The 18,713-nt window shown below is 42.7% G+C and overlaps 1 protein-coding gene across 1 annotated transcript; it reads right to left on the reverse strand.

Annotated features, from left to right (window-relative positions):
* Nucleotides 1–9,261: 9,261 nt before the first annotated feature.
* LOC117628932 (F-box protein At5g49610-like) lies at nt 9,262–10,524 on the reverse strand. Its single transcript, XM_034361476.1, has one exon. It carries the CDS (start codon nt 10,522–10,524, stop codon nt 9,262–9,264), a length of 1,263 nt encoding a protein of 420 aa, XP_034217367.1.
* Nucleotides 10,525–18,713: the final 8,189 nt, after the last annotated feature.

Raw genomic sequence — 18,713 nt, forward strand, 5'->3', positions numbered from 1 at the left:
TAACAGCAGACTTCGCCGCCAAGGATGCCTCCATATACGCCTACCTTTCAACCGCCCATCAGCTACTCCGAAGTTTCCAAGCATACGAGATCAAACAGATCCCCAGAGGCGAAAACAGCCATGCCGATGCTTTGGCAAGATTCGCTTCGGCGATAAACGACAAAGTCGGAAGAAAGGTACCAGTGGAGATCCTTGCCCAACCGAGCACGGTAACCTCCGAAGCGTGTGCCGTACGGTATGAGGATACATGGATGTCTCCCATCTACTTATACCTGACGAAAGGCACCCTTCCTGAGGATAAGGCCCAGGCCCGAAAGCTGAGATACCGATCAGCAAGATACACAGTTATCAACGATGTACTCTACAAGCGCGGCTACACTACCCCGTATCTCAAATGCCTCACGGCAGAGCAGGGGGACTACGTCCTTCGGGAAATTCATAACGGTGTATGTGGCGACCATTCCGGGTCCCGATCCCTCGCTTACAAAGCCTTTCGGCAGGGATACTTTTGGCCTACCATGCACCAGGACGCCAATTCACTAGTGAAGAGGGGTGACAAATGCCAGCGCTTCGGTAATGTCCCACATATCCCTGCTGAACCTCTCACACCGATTGTAAGTCCTTGGCCTTTCGCACAATGGGGACTGGACCTGATTGGCCCAATGCCGCAAGGCAAGGGGCAAGTAAAATATGCAGTGGTTGCCATTGACTACTTCACCAAATGGGTAGAAACCGAACCTCTTGCAACCATAACGGCGGCAAAGATTGAAGATTTCGTCTGGACTCACATATGTTGCCGATTCGGTATCCCATACGCTATCATTACCGATAACGGCAGGCAATTCGATTCGGAACTCTTCAGACAATTTTGCACCAGTTTGAAAATCAACTTGTTTTTTGCATCACCAGCCCATCCCCAGTCGAACGGTCAGGTCGAAGCAATAAACAAAATAGTGAAGAAACTGCTGAAACGGCAGCTGGACAAGGCAAAGGGAGCCTGGCCGGAAAAGCTTCCCGAAGCACTGTGTGCCATTCGAACGTCTTACCGAACGTCCACTGGAGAAACCCCTTTTTCCTGGCTTTTGGATCGGAAGCGGTGGTACCCGTGGAAATCGGCGAACCTTCCTACCGAACGGAAACCTTCGCACCGAAGCAGAACGAAGAGGCCATGTCTCTAAGCCTTGACCTACTCGAGGAGCACCGAGGCACAGCCAACCTTCGGAATGAAGCCTACAAACAGCGTGTGTCTCGGTATTACGACTCTAGGGTCAGACCCCGCTCTTTCCGAATCGGGGACTGGGTCATGCGCAAGGTATCGCTTGCGACGAAGGATACCGCGGAAGGAACCCTCGGACCTTCCTGGGAAGGACCTTATGAAATCATCGGTATCCTTCGCTCGGGAACCTATCGACTAAGAGGCTCCAACGGCAAGGCCCTCGGCCATCCTTGGAATGTAGAACATCTCAAGTACTACTACAAGTGACCTAGCATACGGCAGGTTGGAACTGTAATTACTCAATGTATTTGTTCTTCAAAAATGATTAATAGAAAGTCTTCGGCACTATTACTTCAGCATCTCTTTAACTGTCCCACTAGCCCGCGGCAGCTAAGTGTTAACGTCCTACGGCGTTCTATATTAGCCTACGGCAATAAACGATCGCTAAAGTTTTACCCTACAGATCCCTTCGGGACTTGTCAAAATTGAAACTCAATATTCAACAGCATCCTTATTAGCCTACGGTGATAAGTGACTTTCGATCGGCAATTAGCCTACGGCAATTAGTTATAAATTGTGAAATTCGAATTTGACGCCCTATCGGCAATTAGCCCACGGCAATTAGCAATTGTAACGCACTCAACACTTGGGTTAAAATCGGAAGTTGGACAATTGAAAGTTGAATAAAAGACTTGAATTCCAATTAAAGGATGCCCTCGGCACCAATGTGTTCAGAACATAAATAAAAAACTAAAATACAAGTACAAAGATAGAATGCCCTCAGGCAGTGGCTTCGTCACCAGCGGCGGCCTCGGCAGCCCCAGAACCCTCGGCGGCCGGCCTCTCCTTCGTACTCTTCGATCATCTCTTCAGTAATTCCCTCCGGAAGTGGAGGAGGGTCGACAGCAAAGTTGAGGTTCAGCTTCTGGCCAGGGTTGTACCGTTTGAATTGGTACAACATATCCGCCATCTCAGAGCCAACTTCCCCGTCCAGTAGGGCAGTGAACTCCTCGGAAGAACGGTATCCCTGGATTGCCGATTGAACGGCAGCCTCGACCTCTGCGGCTTTGGTCCGCTCGGACTCCTCCAAGGCATCTTGAACCGCCTCCGAAGCGGCCTCAGCAACACTCGCTGCCGCCCGCGCTGCCTATAGAGCGGCCCGCATCTCACCCACCATCGCCTTCGAAGCGAGAGCCCGCCGTTCGGCAGCCTCTTTCTCCTTCAGAAGCTGGGCGTGGTCCTGGATAGCCTTGCCCGCTTTGGCGACCTTCGCCCAGCCGTCGTCATAGGCCTTCTTTGCCCGTTCGGCAGCGGAGATGGCTCGCTTGACGCAGAGCCACATCTCCATGGACGCCTGTGCACAACAAGGAAAGTCAGAAAGAAACCCCACTTGGCACCAAAAAAAAAAATAATGAAAGGACAATGGAGGAAAGGAATTCTTACCGATGCCTGCAGTCGGAAGGCGAGTCCTGCCTGCTCCCGGAGAAGATTCTTCGGCAATTCGTCAACCTCCGATAGTTCCATCTGAGATCCGAGGATCATGTGGTTGACGAACTGGACCGTTTTCGACGGGCAAGCGATGGTGACGGCCTCGGTAGGTCCGTCCTCGTCTTCAGCCGTGAAAACGGCCCTCGAAGCCTCCGAAGGACGGCTCCGTTTGGAAGCTAGCGAGGCCTCCAAGTCCACCATTACCGGCCACTTCCCAGCTGCTCTTGAGGCAGCGGCCTCGGCATTCGACTGCCTCGGTGCGTGAGCGTCGGCAGTGGGCCTAGCGACGGGCTCGGCGCCCAACTGCCGCTGGCGCTTCCCGAGGATCACATCCTCGGGATCCGTTTCTTGCCGAACAAAAGCTGCCTCGGGCTGCTTCTTTTTCTTCTTGCCCTCCAGGCCCATCATGAGGCGCCTCCTGGAGGACTCGTTCATCTTTTTAGCCTTGACAGCTCTCCTGGCGTCCGTCACTGACCAAGAAGATTCGGTTAGTTAGCAAGAAAAACAATACAACAAAAAAAAAGGGGAAAACGCAAGTATACTCACTCTCGGCAGGGTCGACGAGCCCGGCTCTGATGAGATTGTTGGTGAAGAGAAAGCGCGGGTGCACTCGCTCGGCAGCAGGGACCTTCAGCCTCACCCTGTCGATCTGCCGAATCTCACATGGTGTAGGAGTCGGCTGCTTGAGTTTGCCTGTCCGAAGAAAGAATTAGTAAACAAATATAAAAAGAAAACAGAAATACAGCCTACCGATCGGCAACTAAGAAACCTACCAGCGATTTGGAAAGTCGTGGGTACTGGGAACTGCGGACGTACTCCCGATGGCGATTCCCAATCACCAGAGAGTAGCACCCACCGATTCCTCCACGACTTCTGGGAAGTCGGCACCGAGCTGACGAAGTGACCCCGCTCGGAAGCCTTCAGGCAGTTCGCCTGAACCCAGCCACCATGATCGGCACTCTTCGACTTGGTGATGCTGTAGAGATACGAGAACTGCTCGTAGGAAGGCTCCCCCTCCCCGGCGATCCCAAAGGCAGTTATCACCCCCATCAGGGCCACCCAGAAGTTGGGGTTGTACTGGCCCGGGGCATACCCGATCTGGGCAAAAATCTTCTGCACAACAGGCTGCAGCGGCAACCTGACCCTCGGCAGAAGCATGTCGGTGAAGAAGGCGACTTCACCGTCCCTAGGGTCGCTGAGGGATTCGATAGGGCTCGGAATCCTCATCTTCACCGAGTCCGGAATGAGGAATTCGGCCCTAATCTTCTCGAGCTCCCGTTCGGTAAGCTTGTTCGGCTCCAAGTAGTCAACCCCGAACAGGGCCTTCTTCGGTATGCCTACCGGTATCCTAGACCGCTCCCGGTGGATGATCGTTACCTTCGGCCGAGAGGGACCGGCAATGGCCTCATCACGACCGGAGGTGGAGGCCTCCGGCTGATGCTCGAAGGTACCGAATCGGGTACCATCTTTATAAACTGCGGCTAAGGAAAGCGGCTGCCCCGTCATCAGCCCCTTGCCGACGCCATGAGTAGGAACGGAGTTCACCTCCTCACCGATAATTTCCACATCGGTGTCATCTCCACTCTTGGCTCTGAGGCTTGCAGCCCCGCTGGATGTGCCCCAGCCCGATGATAACTCCTCATCGAATGCATTGGACTTATTGCCGAAGGAGGACTCGCTAGCAGACATCTACAAGGAAAAAAAGAAAAGGATGGCTAAGGTTGTGTAATGAACTACCATACCGATATCTACGCCACTACCTATAGTTCACTAGACTACAGAAGGAAAGCCCCTATAGACGATCGGCTAAGCCTATGCTACGAAAGCATGCACGGAAATACAAGAAAGTATTATGAGAGTACCGAACGGTATCTTACCTCGAGTATTATGGGAAGTCTTGATTGCCGTTCAAACGCTTCGAGATTCGCCTTGATTGCCAGTAACTCCTTTGAAAATCGCCTCGATTGCCGTTTACACCTTTCGAAAATCGCCTACGCAGAGCTCTCGCGTCAACTCTAGAATGCAAAGTGAGTTTTACGCCTGGAGCAGCCTCAATTTATAGAGAGATGGCTGCAACGGTATACCTCGGGAAACCAAACGGCTCATAAATGCCGCCGTCAGGCGTCACTTCGCTAGCCACGTGTCGCCCAATGAATGGTGACGTAGACTGCACGCCGAGTATAGAAGACGAAGCGTCTCTGCACGCCAGGTGCAGAAGATGAAGCGCCTCTGCACGCCAGGCGCGAAAAACGAAGCGTCTCTGCCTTCACCCCTATCAGCATCGGCGACCCTTCAGGTCTCAGGGGAGCCTCTCCCAAACGAACTTGCCGAACGGCAGGGCATCTACGAACCATCAGGGGAGAACCAAATTCCCTTCCGAAGAACCTTCGGAAGAGAACTTGGGGGACTACTGTTTATACCGTATGATTAACGGCCAATGACCACCTGACACGTGGATGGAATCGACACTTGTCACCACATGCCCTTCGGCATGGCCCCTACCGAATGCTATACATCTTAATGCTTTTGCCCTAGGACACGTGTCATGCTCACGACCAGCTCCTATAGTCCCACATCGGAAATATGAACATAGTGCACGCCTTCCAAGGCCTATATAAGGAGACCCCTATTCCCAAAAGAGGGGGACAGAAGAACCAACGGTACGCTACCGCTTGATCTGTAATCTAACATTTACTAAATCCGTACTTACTTAAACATCGGAGAGCCTTCGGCCGGTACCACACCGGTACCCCAGGGCCTTACCTAACGTGTCCTTTTGCAGGAACTTGACCTTCCGAAGATTAATCCCTTCTGAAGACATAATATCACTAAGTTGGGCGAGCCACGTGTCAAACCACTTTTTCGCATCAACAAAAACCAATCCCAATATTAGCAGAGAAACCACCAATCCAGTCCCCACCTTTCCTGCAACCAATAATCCCTTCCTCATCTTTCCTGCAACCATTAGCATTCAGTTTCCACCACCCAACAGAAGGCAAAATCCCATGCAAGGAAGACCTCAACCTTGGCATCCTTACAGCGAGAACTCAAATTGGCACAAATCCAATCATTAGTAGCTTTACAAACAAAAGGACTAGAGAGAGTAATGTGAGAAGGAATATCCTCAAAGACCTTTTTGCAGCGGTTTTTCCATATGTGCCATAAGGCAAAACGAAAAATAACATTCCAATTCAATTCATTATAACAGCTCTTGTTATCCCTCACGTTAAAGAAAATCCAGTCCCACACATTATAATTAAAGGATTGGCGAATATGCAAAGTAAGACCCATGGAATTTCAAACAAAGCTTGGCATTGGGGTAGTGCATAAGAAGATGAGAAATAGATTCTGAAGGCCACTTACAAATATGACAGCTCGCATCGATAGATAACCATTTGTTCCATCAAGCTTCATTGGTAAGAATTCTACTACGGCATAAGTGTTGAGAGTGTTTGTCCCACATTGAAAAATTTAAGGGATTTAGTCTGAGTTTATAAGGAGTTGGGCTACTCCTCTCATTGCCAATTAATTTTGGGGTGGAACCTCCTTCATGGTATCAAAGCAAGGCTTCATGTGTTGCGCCTAACGGCCACAAGTGCTTCTACGTCACCCAATATGTGTTGTCTACATGTTATGTTAGGCTTATTGCCAAAATATTAATTTTTTAAAGAATAGTGCAGGGCTAAATTTTTCCATCTCCAGCCATGCATGCCTATATTTTAAAGTCCTTCATATTTTATTATTTTGAGAAAAACTATGGTATAACACTCATACATTCCACAACCATATATTGTTTAATTTAATTAAACTACTATGCTATAAAAAAATAAAAAAAATTAGAGCCAACAAAGGCAATTAAAAAAAAAATTTGAAGGGTTTCAAAGGTCTGACCTTCAACGGTCATGGCCCAGAATTTTTATAATTTTTTTAAATAGTACCAAGCATTTATAAACGTGAAGCAAAAAAAAAAGAAAAAGATGGGTTTCAATGTTTGAGCTCCAATGGTCATGAACAAGACTTTTTTATAATTGTTTTTAAACAACACTTGAAAAGATTTGAAAAGTTGACCACATTTATTATTTATTTAAAAATAAAATAAAAAATAAAAAGGAAGTGGGTAGGTCTGACCTCCAACATGCCAAATAATTTTTTATACTTTTTTCTTAAACACTGCGAATTGAAACATTCAAAAGGCTTTAAATATATATATATATATATATACAGTCCCGATCTCTTGGACCACAGGAGTCCAAGAGATTGTGGTCACCCACCGTTGGATATTAATCCAATGGTTCAAAATGATATATATAAATGCAATATGACATAAATGATTATTACCCGATTTAAGTCAACCGTTGAATTTACATCCAACGGTGAGTGACCATAAATCTCTTGGACTACAGGGGTCCAAGAGATCAGGACTGTATATATATATATATCAATGTTGATTGTTGAAAAGCACATGGATAGGCCCTACTACAAATTTGGCCTAGGCCAAAACTGGGCTACAGTTGGGCCGGTTGAGGATGAATTTTGCATTATTTTGGGGCTATATTTGGGATATAGCCTATAACTAGAGATGGCCTTATGTATCCAAGTTTTTTTTAATTGCAAAGCAAAAGAAGCTGTAGGAAGATGATGCGAAGAAGATGGGTTCAGCGAACAAGAAGAAGTTAACGTTAACACAGGTCCCACTAAACAATAACAACTAGACACGTCTAAAGAGGGACATTGCTCGGGTCATATCGGTAGAGCCCCACACATTTTCTTTCACACTATAATATTTATTTATTTTTTTTGTTTTGTGGGAATCTATGTATGTTGTATAAGAATCGGTCATTAGACAAGCTTACACAGGTGCACCGAAAAACGTTTGCAAAAAGTTTCTTGAGCATGCCAATGGTTTTGGATCCAATATATGAAAATGGTTCGTGTTTGATATTTAATTTTAAACATGGTCATGACTGTTGGGCAGATTAACGTATGTGATATTCCCCTATTTTTGATGTAGATTATACCCCTGTGTGAAATCTGGGTGCGACTTCCCGACTTGTCAACAATATTGATCCTGTTCAACATCATCTCAGGTCGTGAATTCTATTCTTTGATGTTGGTTATGTTTCTCCTTCTTTTGTATAAAAATGAATTATGGATGGGTTGATGATGTTTTATTTCATAATCTATTTTTTAAAATAGCTTCTTAGGTTATTGGTACTATTCCATGACCTATGGGGTTGGTTTATCTTTCAAGTAAAATGTTATATAATGTTTTATTTACTTTTCTGGTGCCATTGAAAATTATGATCCAATTCGTTTTAATTAGATAAAAGAGCTTAATGTATTTTGAGAATTTTGGAATTATAGCACATGGGACTTAGGTGTTTTTGGAATTTTCAAGGTACGTGTTCCTGTCACATGTCCAAATTTGAGGGCATGACAATCTATAATCTATTAATTGAATTCTTTTAAAAAGTGGAGAGGGAGGGCAAGGGGCATACCAAATATAAGTACTATATAGTGTAGCGCAAGCATTTAAAATTATTTTCCTGTAATCTTACCCATTAGATTATCTTACAACCTAAAACATAATTACATTATTTTTATAGATATTTTTTTAAAAACTACTGTTGTTACGCTTATGTAAAAAAAATCTGACATTCATCTTATTTTCGCTGGAAGACATGCTGTCCCCGAAATTCACTCACCCATATAAACAATAAAGACTATGGAGACTTCGACTACCAAATATCATAAACACCAATGAAATTTTGTCAACCATATTATTGATGTCCAAAATTGAATTCAATTTAAAGGAAATTGTCGGATGAATATGCAAGATACTACAAAAAAAACACAAAAAACAACCTACGAAAAAAAAAAAAAAAAAAACCAAAACACAAAAATTGGCAACCAAAAAAAAAAAAAAAAAGAAGCCTGCGGAAATATAAAGATAGAGTCAGAGCCAAAGGAGCCAGTAACCAAAGAATGGAGGAAGGTGGTCATGCATCAAAGCTAGAGTCAGAGCTAGAGCTCTGCACACTTTTCGCTATAGTAGAATAGTTTCCAAGATACGCTAGTCACGTCATTGAAAATCCATTCCATGAGGCGGAACAGATGTCGTGTTTTGAAAAAGCTACCATGAACTCCCCTTTTGATGAAGCAAGTTACGACATTTAATCCGCGTCATTAAATGCCTTCCATGATGCAAATCAGACATCATTGAAGAGTTTTTGTGTTGTAGTGTATAATGTTTTATTTACTTTTCCGAGGCCATTGAAAACTATGATCTAATCCGTTTTAATTAGATAAAAGGGCTTAACGTATTTTGAGAATTTTGGAAATATAGCAAGTGAGACTTAGGTGTTTTTGGGATTTTTAAGGTACGTGTTACTGTCACGTGTCTAGATTTTGGAGCATAACAATCTATAATCTATTAATCGAAACCCTCGAAGCACCAATACGAACACATCAATCAAGGGAAAACACAAGCCAAAGCCAAAGGAGACAGTAACCAAAGAATGGAGGAAGGTGGTCATGCATCAAAGCTAGAGTCAGAGCTAGAGCTCTACACACTTTTCGCTATAGTAGAATAGTTTAGAGGCTAGGAACGGGTGTGGGCCACCATGGGAGCACAAATGGGTGGATGTAATTGAGATTCCAACTATGTCCCGACCTCGAATCTTTGGAACTAACTCAAACATTCCTGCACCAAAGTTCCACCTGATAACTTTGTGAGCATCTACGTGGATGGTATCCTCAATAGTCGGGTGGAAAGCTATCGCAGTTTTTGCCACCTCATCTATAGGCGTCATAGAAACGTCATCATGATAGGAAGAATCCATCTGGAAGAAGGGAACTTTGTCGACCACCAAACGCCATTTCAAATTATCATCGCCTGCATCCAACTCCCAGACACTCAAATGATTACCAAGCACAAACTCGGTCACCCGCAAATGCCCTCGACATGCACCAAGAACCCGATACAGCGAAATGGCATATCCCCGCCCTTCAGAAAACATATCAAGAGGTGCCAGACTGAACCGACATTTGTCAACAATAATATGATTGCCATTAGTAGTACTGATATTACTGATATCTTGGAAGGGATCCAACTCCAGAATATAGGAGGATGCATGATCGGAACCTGAAAAATACAACTTCCCATTGCAAGCAACGCCAGCAGTTATGATATCAAAATAATTTCGTAGGCCGCATACCACATTAGCGGACTCCCTCCATTCACCGGTCTCAGAAAAGAAGATGTCCACATAGAACTCTTGACGTAGTCGCACAACCCTCCACCTATATTCAGCATTAATGGAAACCTCATCATCGAAGGTGGAAGATGAGTTGTAGCTGTAGTAGGGATCACAAATGAACCCTACGCTTACCCAATTATGGATTCGAGGAGGGGGAGGAAGAGCAACCCATTTCTTGGTGTATGGATTGCAAATGTAATAATCACGTTGATCAAGTTCGCTTGGGCAGCACAAAACTAAGTCGTTGCACGCCCCTACCACAAATAATTTTTGTTCTGGTGCGGCTTCTGAAATAACAGGTAGCTGCAAACTCATCAGACCATCCTCGTTTTCCATCCGAAAGAATGTTCCATTGTCTACAACTACTGTACCTAAAATGGGCGTTTTCAAATCACGTTGGCGACGTACATATTGCCCAACAAAATGAGAACTAGAGATGAGTTCACACCAACGCTTGGACACGCACTTGCATTGAAAAACTAACTTAATACAAGAAAGTCGACAAATGATTTCAACCAATAAAACCTCTGGGAGATCATCAACACTATCATTCATCATCATTTTATTTCTGAGTCAAACCCAGCACCATTAACAACAAATTCGATGTCAAGATTATTAAATAACTGACTCTGAGCCCCACATATCATCAAACAAACACTAACTAGAAAATAGGGAACGTGCCCTACTTTTGGGGTCATATAGATCTTGAAATTTTTTTATTTTCGTCCATTTTATTGTATTTTATTTTTAAAACTGTAGAAATTTTCACTCACTCTTCAATCTATGATTTTGGTTGGCAGCCACAGATCAATAATTAACCAAAATTAGCCTTGGTTCTCCAGGTTCGAATGTAATTCATCCATCCATTTAGAGGTGTCAAATGGTCAGACCAGAGCACGAGCTCATCCTGTTTAAATAGAAAATCGAGTTGTAGCCACTGCATCTGAATGGTGGCCATTGCTGATGTAATAGCCACACACTTGCTGTTAATATGTAGCACCAAACACATGGCACAGTGTATTTGTGGCTGAAAATCAACTAGCCACGGATGCTGAGTCAAAACAGCACTTATTTTGGGATATTGGTGTAAACTATATGGGCTGCATATATTAAAACACTAACCTTGATCGTGAGCCATTGGTGCTGCCATGATAGTTGAACAGAGAGTAACCAAGTTCTACTCAAAATGATCCTTTAAGCTATTATTCTAGATGTGGTTTTGAATGCCCTTTTGCTGGTCTGATTGTCTGAGCAGGGACTTGATATTTATATGCATTAGCTCAAGATTCCTAGCCCGTCAAGGAATACAAGAGCTATCCAAATTGCAGTGGTATAAGGTGCTCTAATCGATTACACAAAAGGAATCTGTTGGAACAAGGATTTCTGAAATACACACTTCCCTTAAAACCAAAACACCAAATCAAGTTCTTAATGAATACGAAGACCTAGATCTCCTATGACGATTAGAAGTGGTTTAAGACATAAAATATCTAACATTCTCCCACTTGGTCAAATAATTATCAAAGCCTTCGTTTGACTTCTGTGTGGTCATTGAACTCAAAAAGAATTGAATTGTTCCTTAACAAGTCCCTGTCAACAATTAAAAAAACTGCATAGAACTATCAAGATGGATTGAGTTTAGTCACCCAAGATATTTATAATTACACATACATATTTTATTATCACATAGACTCCAGCAAATTAAAACCAAAAGAAGAACATGACTTACTCCAAATGTGTTTTAATGTCATTATCATCTCAGTCCTCTTTATGAGATTTTGTAATCTCTTCTTGCAAAAACAGTCTTGACACTTTCATGAATAGATATCATATGCATTCTTTATAGCTAGCTTATTCCACAAAATAGATATCACCATATTCATTTGTCAAAATTTAAAATAAGCAATCAATTAAAATAACTAAACTTTATTAATAACCATATGCAACCTTCTTGTGAATATCCAATCGAAACAAAACAAAATGCTCCCACTGATCCTAGGCATCAAACTGTCTAGTAAATTCATGCTCGTTGGTTTGGAAAAGTGCAATGAGTTTCTGTCCAATACTTCTTCAGATTATTGCAGCAACTATCAAAACCAAAACAAATGTCTACTTGGAGAGTCTTTCTTTCAACATTTCTGTAGACAAAACAGGTATTCCTTTTAAAAATATGCAAAACCCTCAATGCTTTCTCTTTGCAGTCCTTAGAGCTTGTCATGTGCATATAATTCATATTGCCAACCATGGAAACTTCAAGATTTGTCCTAATCTTATATATAACCTTGTGCAATGCTTTCATTGATCACTAAACTGTATCCAAGAAACTGCTATCATTCTACAACCGAATAGATACTGAGTCTAATATACTGTTATAAAAACATCGTGTCTTGTAGCATGCAAAGTAATCTTGCATCATGCCATGAACTCAAACTGTAATATCGAAATATAATATATGATCCTTCTTGAACATTTCAGATTTGTTGTGCCACCACCAAACCAAACATATAATCAGACATCAACTTCTGAGAATCTTAGGAATATTCTTCTGTAAATAGGATTTATACCCATTCACCTGTGTACAATTTCCTTAGTGATTTCCTTCTTGCTGTCCAATAAGCTGCCTGTACCCAGTGAGCTTCCTTGTTATCCAGGCCTTAAAACTTGTTTTTGTATTTTCAATCTGTCTAGTGCATGTTCTTCACTGGATTAATATCAACTAGTATCTCACATACAAAACAAACTTCCAATTCTAAAGATTATTGAGTACCTCTCTGCAATACAAACCTCCAGTTAAAACCAGTAGTCCTCTATCTGTCTTTTCATTGCACAATCCTGAAGTAAATCTTCTAATATCATGTAAACTTGAATAGCTTATTGTCAAAAGATGCTACATAAGACTCTTCATTGTTAACCAAGTTGGGCATGTCTTAGTAGCTTTGACAGATTTCATAAGTTGACAATGACTTGGAAGCTGTAGATTGGTGATGTCGACAGTTTGTTGAAGTCACTATCAGAATGTACAATTTCCAATATTATAATAAACTTGAAACAAGTAATACGTGTTGGCGTGAGTCAATGTTCCTATTAGGAATAGAATTTGTTCATATTATGAATAGAATTTATATTTTATTGTAATTATCTAATTTGAGTAGAATTAGGAGATTTTGTACATATTTTTTATTTGTACCCACTCTGTATGTAGTATATATATTCCTCCTTGAGAGAAGAATAAACATATAAGTTTAAATCCTAATTATTTTTAGTTGGTATCAGAGCGGGTTCTGATCCTTCTCTACAACATCAAAACCCTAATCCTAAAAATACCTATTTCAGTTGCACCTAGCCTATACACCTAAGCATGTGCCGTCTTATATCTCTTACTATCGTCGTCGCCATCTAATCTTTTGCTGCCGCTGCCATCTATCACCATGTTAGATATCACTGAATCTTCTTCTTTTACTCCTATTGTTACGGTTCATGCCGAATCGTCCAACAACAAACCTATGGGATTCAAATTGAATGGATCTAACTATGAAGTATGGGCTTCAATGATCGAACTCCATGCTACTACACAAGGCAACTTGGGTTACCTAACTGGCGACACTAATGCTCCTGATTCCAAAGACCGGAAATTTGGGAAGTGAGAAAAAGTTAGATGCTGAGAACTATGGAACCCAGTTTGTTGAATATGTTTCATACTCTACCTACTGCTAAGGAAATTTGGGATGCTGTTAGTCAGATGTTTTATGATTGCTCTGACATATCCTAGCTCTATGAACTGCGATGCTAGGCTACCCATCTCAAGCAAGAATGTCATCCTGTCTCTACCTATTTTGCCGAACTTAAGGCAATCTGGCTTGAATAAGACAAGAGACGTCCTTTTCAGATGAAGTGTGCTGATGATATAAAGACTTTTCAGGATGCTGTTTTGGTAGATCGTGTGTATGAATTTTTGGCTGGCCTTGACGATACTTATGACAAGGTCCGCAATGATATTCTACGGAGTGATAAAGTTCCAAGTATTGAAAATGTATTTTTTATGGTTCATCGAGAGGCTCAACTCCAGATTACTATGCTTGGATCCGGCACCAAGATTGGGGAATCTACTGTTGCGTTTGCTTCCAAAAACACTGCTTTGGTTTCTCGGCCTCCAGGGTTTGGCTCTTCTGCTGTTCCTCCTCGTCTTCTGACTTCTGTAAAAAAAAGAAAAACAAACTGAAGTATGATCACTATGGTGAAAAGAGACATACAATCGACACCTATTGGGCATTGCATGGAGTACCAGATTGGGAGAAGGAGCAGAGGCGTTTAAAAAGGGAACAACTGGACAGCAAAGCTCATGTGGCTGTTGCCCCCACTTCTGTGGCTGACATCGCCACTAGGCATGGCCCCCTTACTGCTACTCCTCCTCCGACTTTGACCGCAATCTCAAGCACTCCAACACCTCAGCCTCCAGGTAACTTTGGCAAGGCATTCCATGCCCATGATACCAGCGATACAGGTTGGATTATTGATTCAGAAGCTACTGACCATCTGATGTATAATTCTACTTTATTCTCTACTACTCTTCCGCCTCATCGTGATCATGTTCTGACTACTAATAATTCTGCTGCTCCTATCACGGGGGCTGGTTCTTTACTCTTGACACTTGCTTTACCATTGGACAAAGTGTTACTGGTTCCATCTTTGTCTAGTAATTTATTATCTGATAGGACCCGACCCAATTTCCACTTTGGAATTCGAGCCAAGTCCTGTGCGTGTCCGACACCTGGCAATGTCGGGCACAAATGACCTTTTTACCCTTCTTGTCTCAAATTCTTTTTAACTTCCCTTAGACTTCTGCCGAAATTTCGGCAGAGTCTCCCCTGTATTTTGACTAATCCCAAAAATTTTCACCTGTTAAACAACCCATAAATTCACACCAACTGCCAGAATATTCCAAATAACAGATCTCCACTCCAGTTTTCCAACTTCAACTATATATATCAGAGCATTTTCTAAGTTTCAGGGTTTCAACTACAAAACTTTACCTTACGTGGCGATGCAGAAGCTTTGAATGGCCCGGTGGTGGATCTCGCGTATTTCTATGGCCTGGGGGCGAAAAACAGGTTGAAAATGTGAGTGGACCAAACATAAGATTTATGAAAACAGTTAAAAATCATAATAACCCCCATAATAAAAATAACTTGATAAGTAAGGCTAAAGTTCACCTGTGTTTAATATAAGGTATTCATCCGAATATATATATAATCGTATGCATGTAGCTTCGTAAAACTGAACAATTATATGAAGATATAAAATGCGCAAATATCAAAGAAATTGGTTTGAAATAGTTGAAAAACATAACTGAATAAAAGAGCTTAAAATCCTTGGAAAATACCACCTATTTGTACCCCTGTCATATCCGTCAATTCCCCTGGCAGGTCTCGGGCGCCACGCAGTCTACCCGAGCCGCAAACTGGCAGAATCAGGGGACTATGATCAGCCTGATCTGCCGGAAGATTCCTCGAGGACACCAAGTCAGCTCGAGTCGCTCTGGCAGGATGCAGGGGACCGTAGTCAGCCTGATCCGCAATCCTGGCAGGTCTCGGGGACACAGAGTCAGCCGAGCCGCAATCCTGGCAGGTCTCGGGACACCAAGTCTGCCGAGCCGCAAATCCTGCACTCACGGTCCGAGCGTCCCCGAAACTCGTGAGGCAAAGTCGAGTGCACTGACATAAACTGAAATCGGGCTGGATATCCGTAGACATCGGCCCAACTCTGGGTAATCACCAAAGAAAATGAGTACGAGGTGGGTTTAAAATAAATTCCTTTAGAAAAAGAAAATCTGGTTAATAACTGAAATCTCAAATTGTGCTGTTATTTCAACTGATTCTAATCTCAAACTCTGTTTCTCTAACTGGTAAATAAGCAGCACAGATTTATAAACTATTACTGTACTACTCATGTTCAAAACCACAATCAGGTTTACTCAAGATCAAATACAGAACTTTATTCAAATAAACTCATTTATAAAACTCATTTATATAAAATCAATATAAAATCACTTATGAAATCTTACTTATAGAAAATTCTCTATATAACTCATTTATATAAAATAATTCGTGAAAGAAAGTCCACTCACAGATGGTCCGAGCTAATTTGACCATTCGAAGGTCCCTCCTGCAGGTCGACTGGACATTTGATGCCTGATTATCCATAAATAATAAATCAATAAACTGCTGAATAAAAGAATTAAATTAAACACCCTGCCCCCGGCTCCTAGAAATACATGCATTCAAAACCAAGTTACTCCTGAACCCACATTAGCTTTTTAGATAGTTAGAACGGTCTTAAGAGACCCGAAGCCTTACTAAGCGATAAACTGCCAGATCGGCCGATCTGGGACCCCGCGGGTCCACGATCTCCGATAGCCAATCTGGGCTCCTCTGAAGGTTCCTTACAGAGGAGGAACCATGTTCTGCGAGTTTGGTCCGAAACGGACTGTCGGATTAGCCAAAATCACGTTATCGCTTAAAATCCAAACCCTAGCCCCAGGGTTTGCGATTCCGGAGTATCCGGGACCCCGATTCGCGATCCGTCAAATCCTACGCGATTCTGGAATCACGTACACCGACATATCCAAAATTCAGCGCGATCCAACGATTTAACGACACTGCACCCACGGATCGCGCGATATGAAAAATCCGTTCGGGGCTCAAACGGACTCCGAATCGAGATCCGCAAAATTCTACGCGCTCGTGACGGCACGAGGACCTCAAAACTGTCTAGAGTCATGCCACCATCCTTGCCCACGCGCCGCCACACGCGCGGGCAGACCGGTTATCCAAAGCGATTAGGGTTCGTCGAAAAATCTCGGAACCAAGACTCCAAACTCCTATCCTAGGTAAAACACCCCATTTGGAGTCACTTTTGTTCTTGGACATACCCCAAAAAGTGACCGGAAATAGTAGTTTTTGACGGCCGAAGTTTCGGCCAAATTTCAAGTCGAAAATTGATCGCTTTAGAGCTAAAATCAATCAAAACCCATACATGCATCAGCTAGAACGTGAAAAATAGCTGAGAAACCATACCTTACTCGATCGATTTGGTGGAGAAACGAAGGAAAAAATTGGAAGTTCGGTGGAAACGAACAGATTGGAAATTCGTCGGAAAACAGGGTTTTCCTTCGAGGCGAAAGGGTAGATCATTTTGAAAAAACTTTGGGACTTTTGGGTTCCACCCCCGCCATAAATAGGGCTTTATTGGTGCTCGGAGGCGCCAAACAATCTGAAGGCCACCCCCGTTATATAAAAGAGAGAGGGAAAGATCTGACTTTTAAGATGCAACTTCAAAATACTGTTATGCCAGGGAGAAGACCATAACTCTTTTTTAACCCCATTTGGAGTCACTTTTGTTCTTGGACTCGTTTCGCCGTGCTCTACGCAACAGCGCAAGCAGAATTCCCAAATTCTTTCTCGATCAAAAAGTCACCTTTTTTCCTATTAAATAATGCGAGGGCAAAATCGTCCTTTTGCTAAAAGATATTTTCCTTGCTTTTTAGATATTTTCTTTCTTTTTAGATATTTTGGTTTGGGTTATTACAATCCACCCCCCTTATAAAAATTTCGTCCTCGAAATTTACTTCTCTGTTATTCTAAGCGGGGGAAGGATTACTCCTGCATCTGCAACTCAGATCACTACACTGCATATATCACTGAAAGCTAAACACTTTCCTTTCCAACCTCTGAACTGCTTGTTTCCTATACATTCTATAATCTTATTGGGTCCGATACAACTAGGATTTGGCTCCTTTGCTTCCTTAAATCTCATTACCCCTTCCTCAGGCGATAAATATCGAAGAACACCCAGCTGAATATCCTTCTTCTAGTATTTGCATAACTCTGAACTCATCCTGGGTCACTTAAGTCTTCTCTGCTTAATCTCATAAGGTTCTTTATTTCCTTCAACACTTTCAACTTTTAATAAACTTTGCTTACTTGTTTTACTGCAGTAATGATCTTTTTATGGTAAAGAAACAGCAATAACCCTTTTTGCAATAATATCCTCTAACTGTATTCCACTAGCAGGGTCCAAAACGGTACCTACTACATCTGACACACTAGGGCAACTTCTCCTGTTAGAGCCTATCAACACTTGTCTCTCAATACTTCTGGCTACACCAGCCTTAGAACGATTTGCAATATCACCATCCTGGCTGGTACCTCTATTGAAACTAACTCCAGCTCGATGGCCTCCAAGCCTGCGGCCATTCGATGATTGGAAACTATGATCACCACTGTAGTATCTCTCTTAAATTCTTCCTGATTATTGTTACCTATCTCCAAATACTGTGCACAAAGTGCACCCCATAGTCTGCCCCTTATCTGACTGGGACAAACATCACCACAGCATCCACATTGACCAACTACTAACTAATCACAATACCTTGGATGGAGGCTTTTTAACATTAACGCAACCATGCACTACTTCTTACTTTCCGATCTCTATTAGTAAAACACAGTACGTGATCGGGTTCAACTATTATCCTCTATTATGCTGCAAAAACTCTTGTATCCACACCTTCTGTATACTTATAGATAAGATTGACTATCAACTTCGGTTCTAAAATACTTGTTACGTATTAGTCGAAGGCTCCTGGTATCACTTCTTAACCAAGTCCCACCAATACCCTACTTCTCTGTAGAACAACCATGACCTTCATGATCTACTCTATTCCTTTCAATCCAATTTTCCTTTACTATTTAGGA

The sequence above is a fragment of the Prunus dulcis genome, chromosome 5, assembly GCF_902201215.1.
Source record: "Prunus dulcis chromosome 5, ALMONDv2, whole genome shotgun sequence".
NCBI classification, from domain to species: domain Eukaryota; kingdom Viridiplantae; phylum Streptophyta; class Magnoliopsida; order Rosales; family Rosaceae; genus Prunus; species Prunus dulcis.

What these genes read in the sequence shown, in the direction of transcription:
- LOC117628932 (XM_034361476.1), bottom strand. Translation starts at nt 10,524, where the DNA reads ATGATGATGAATGATAGTGTTGATGATCTCCCAGAGGTTTTATTGGTT.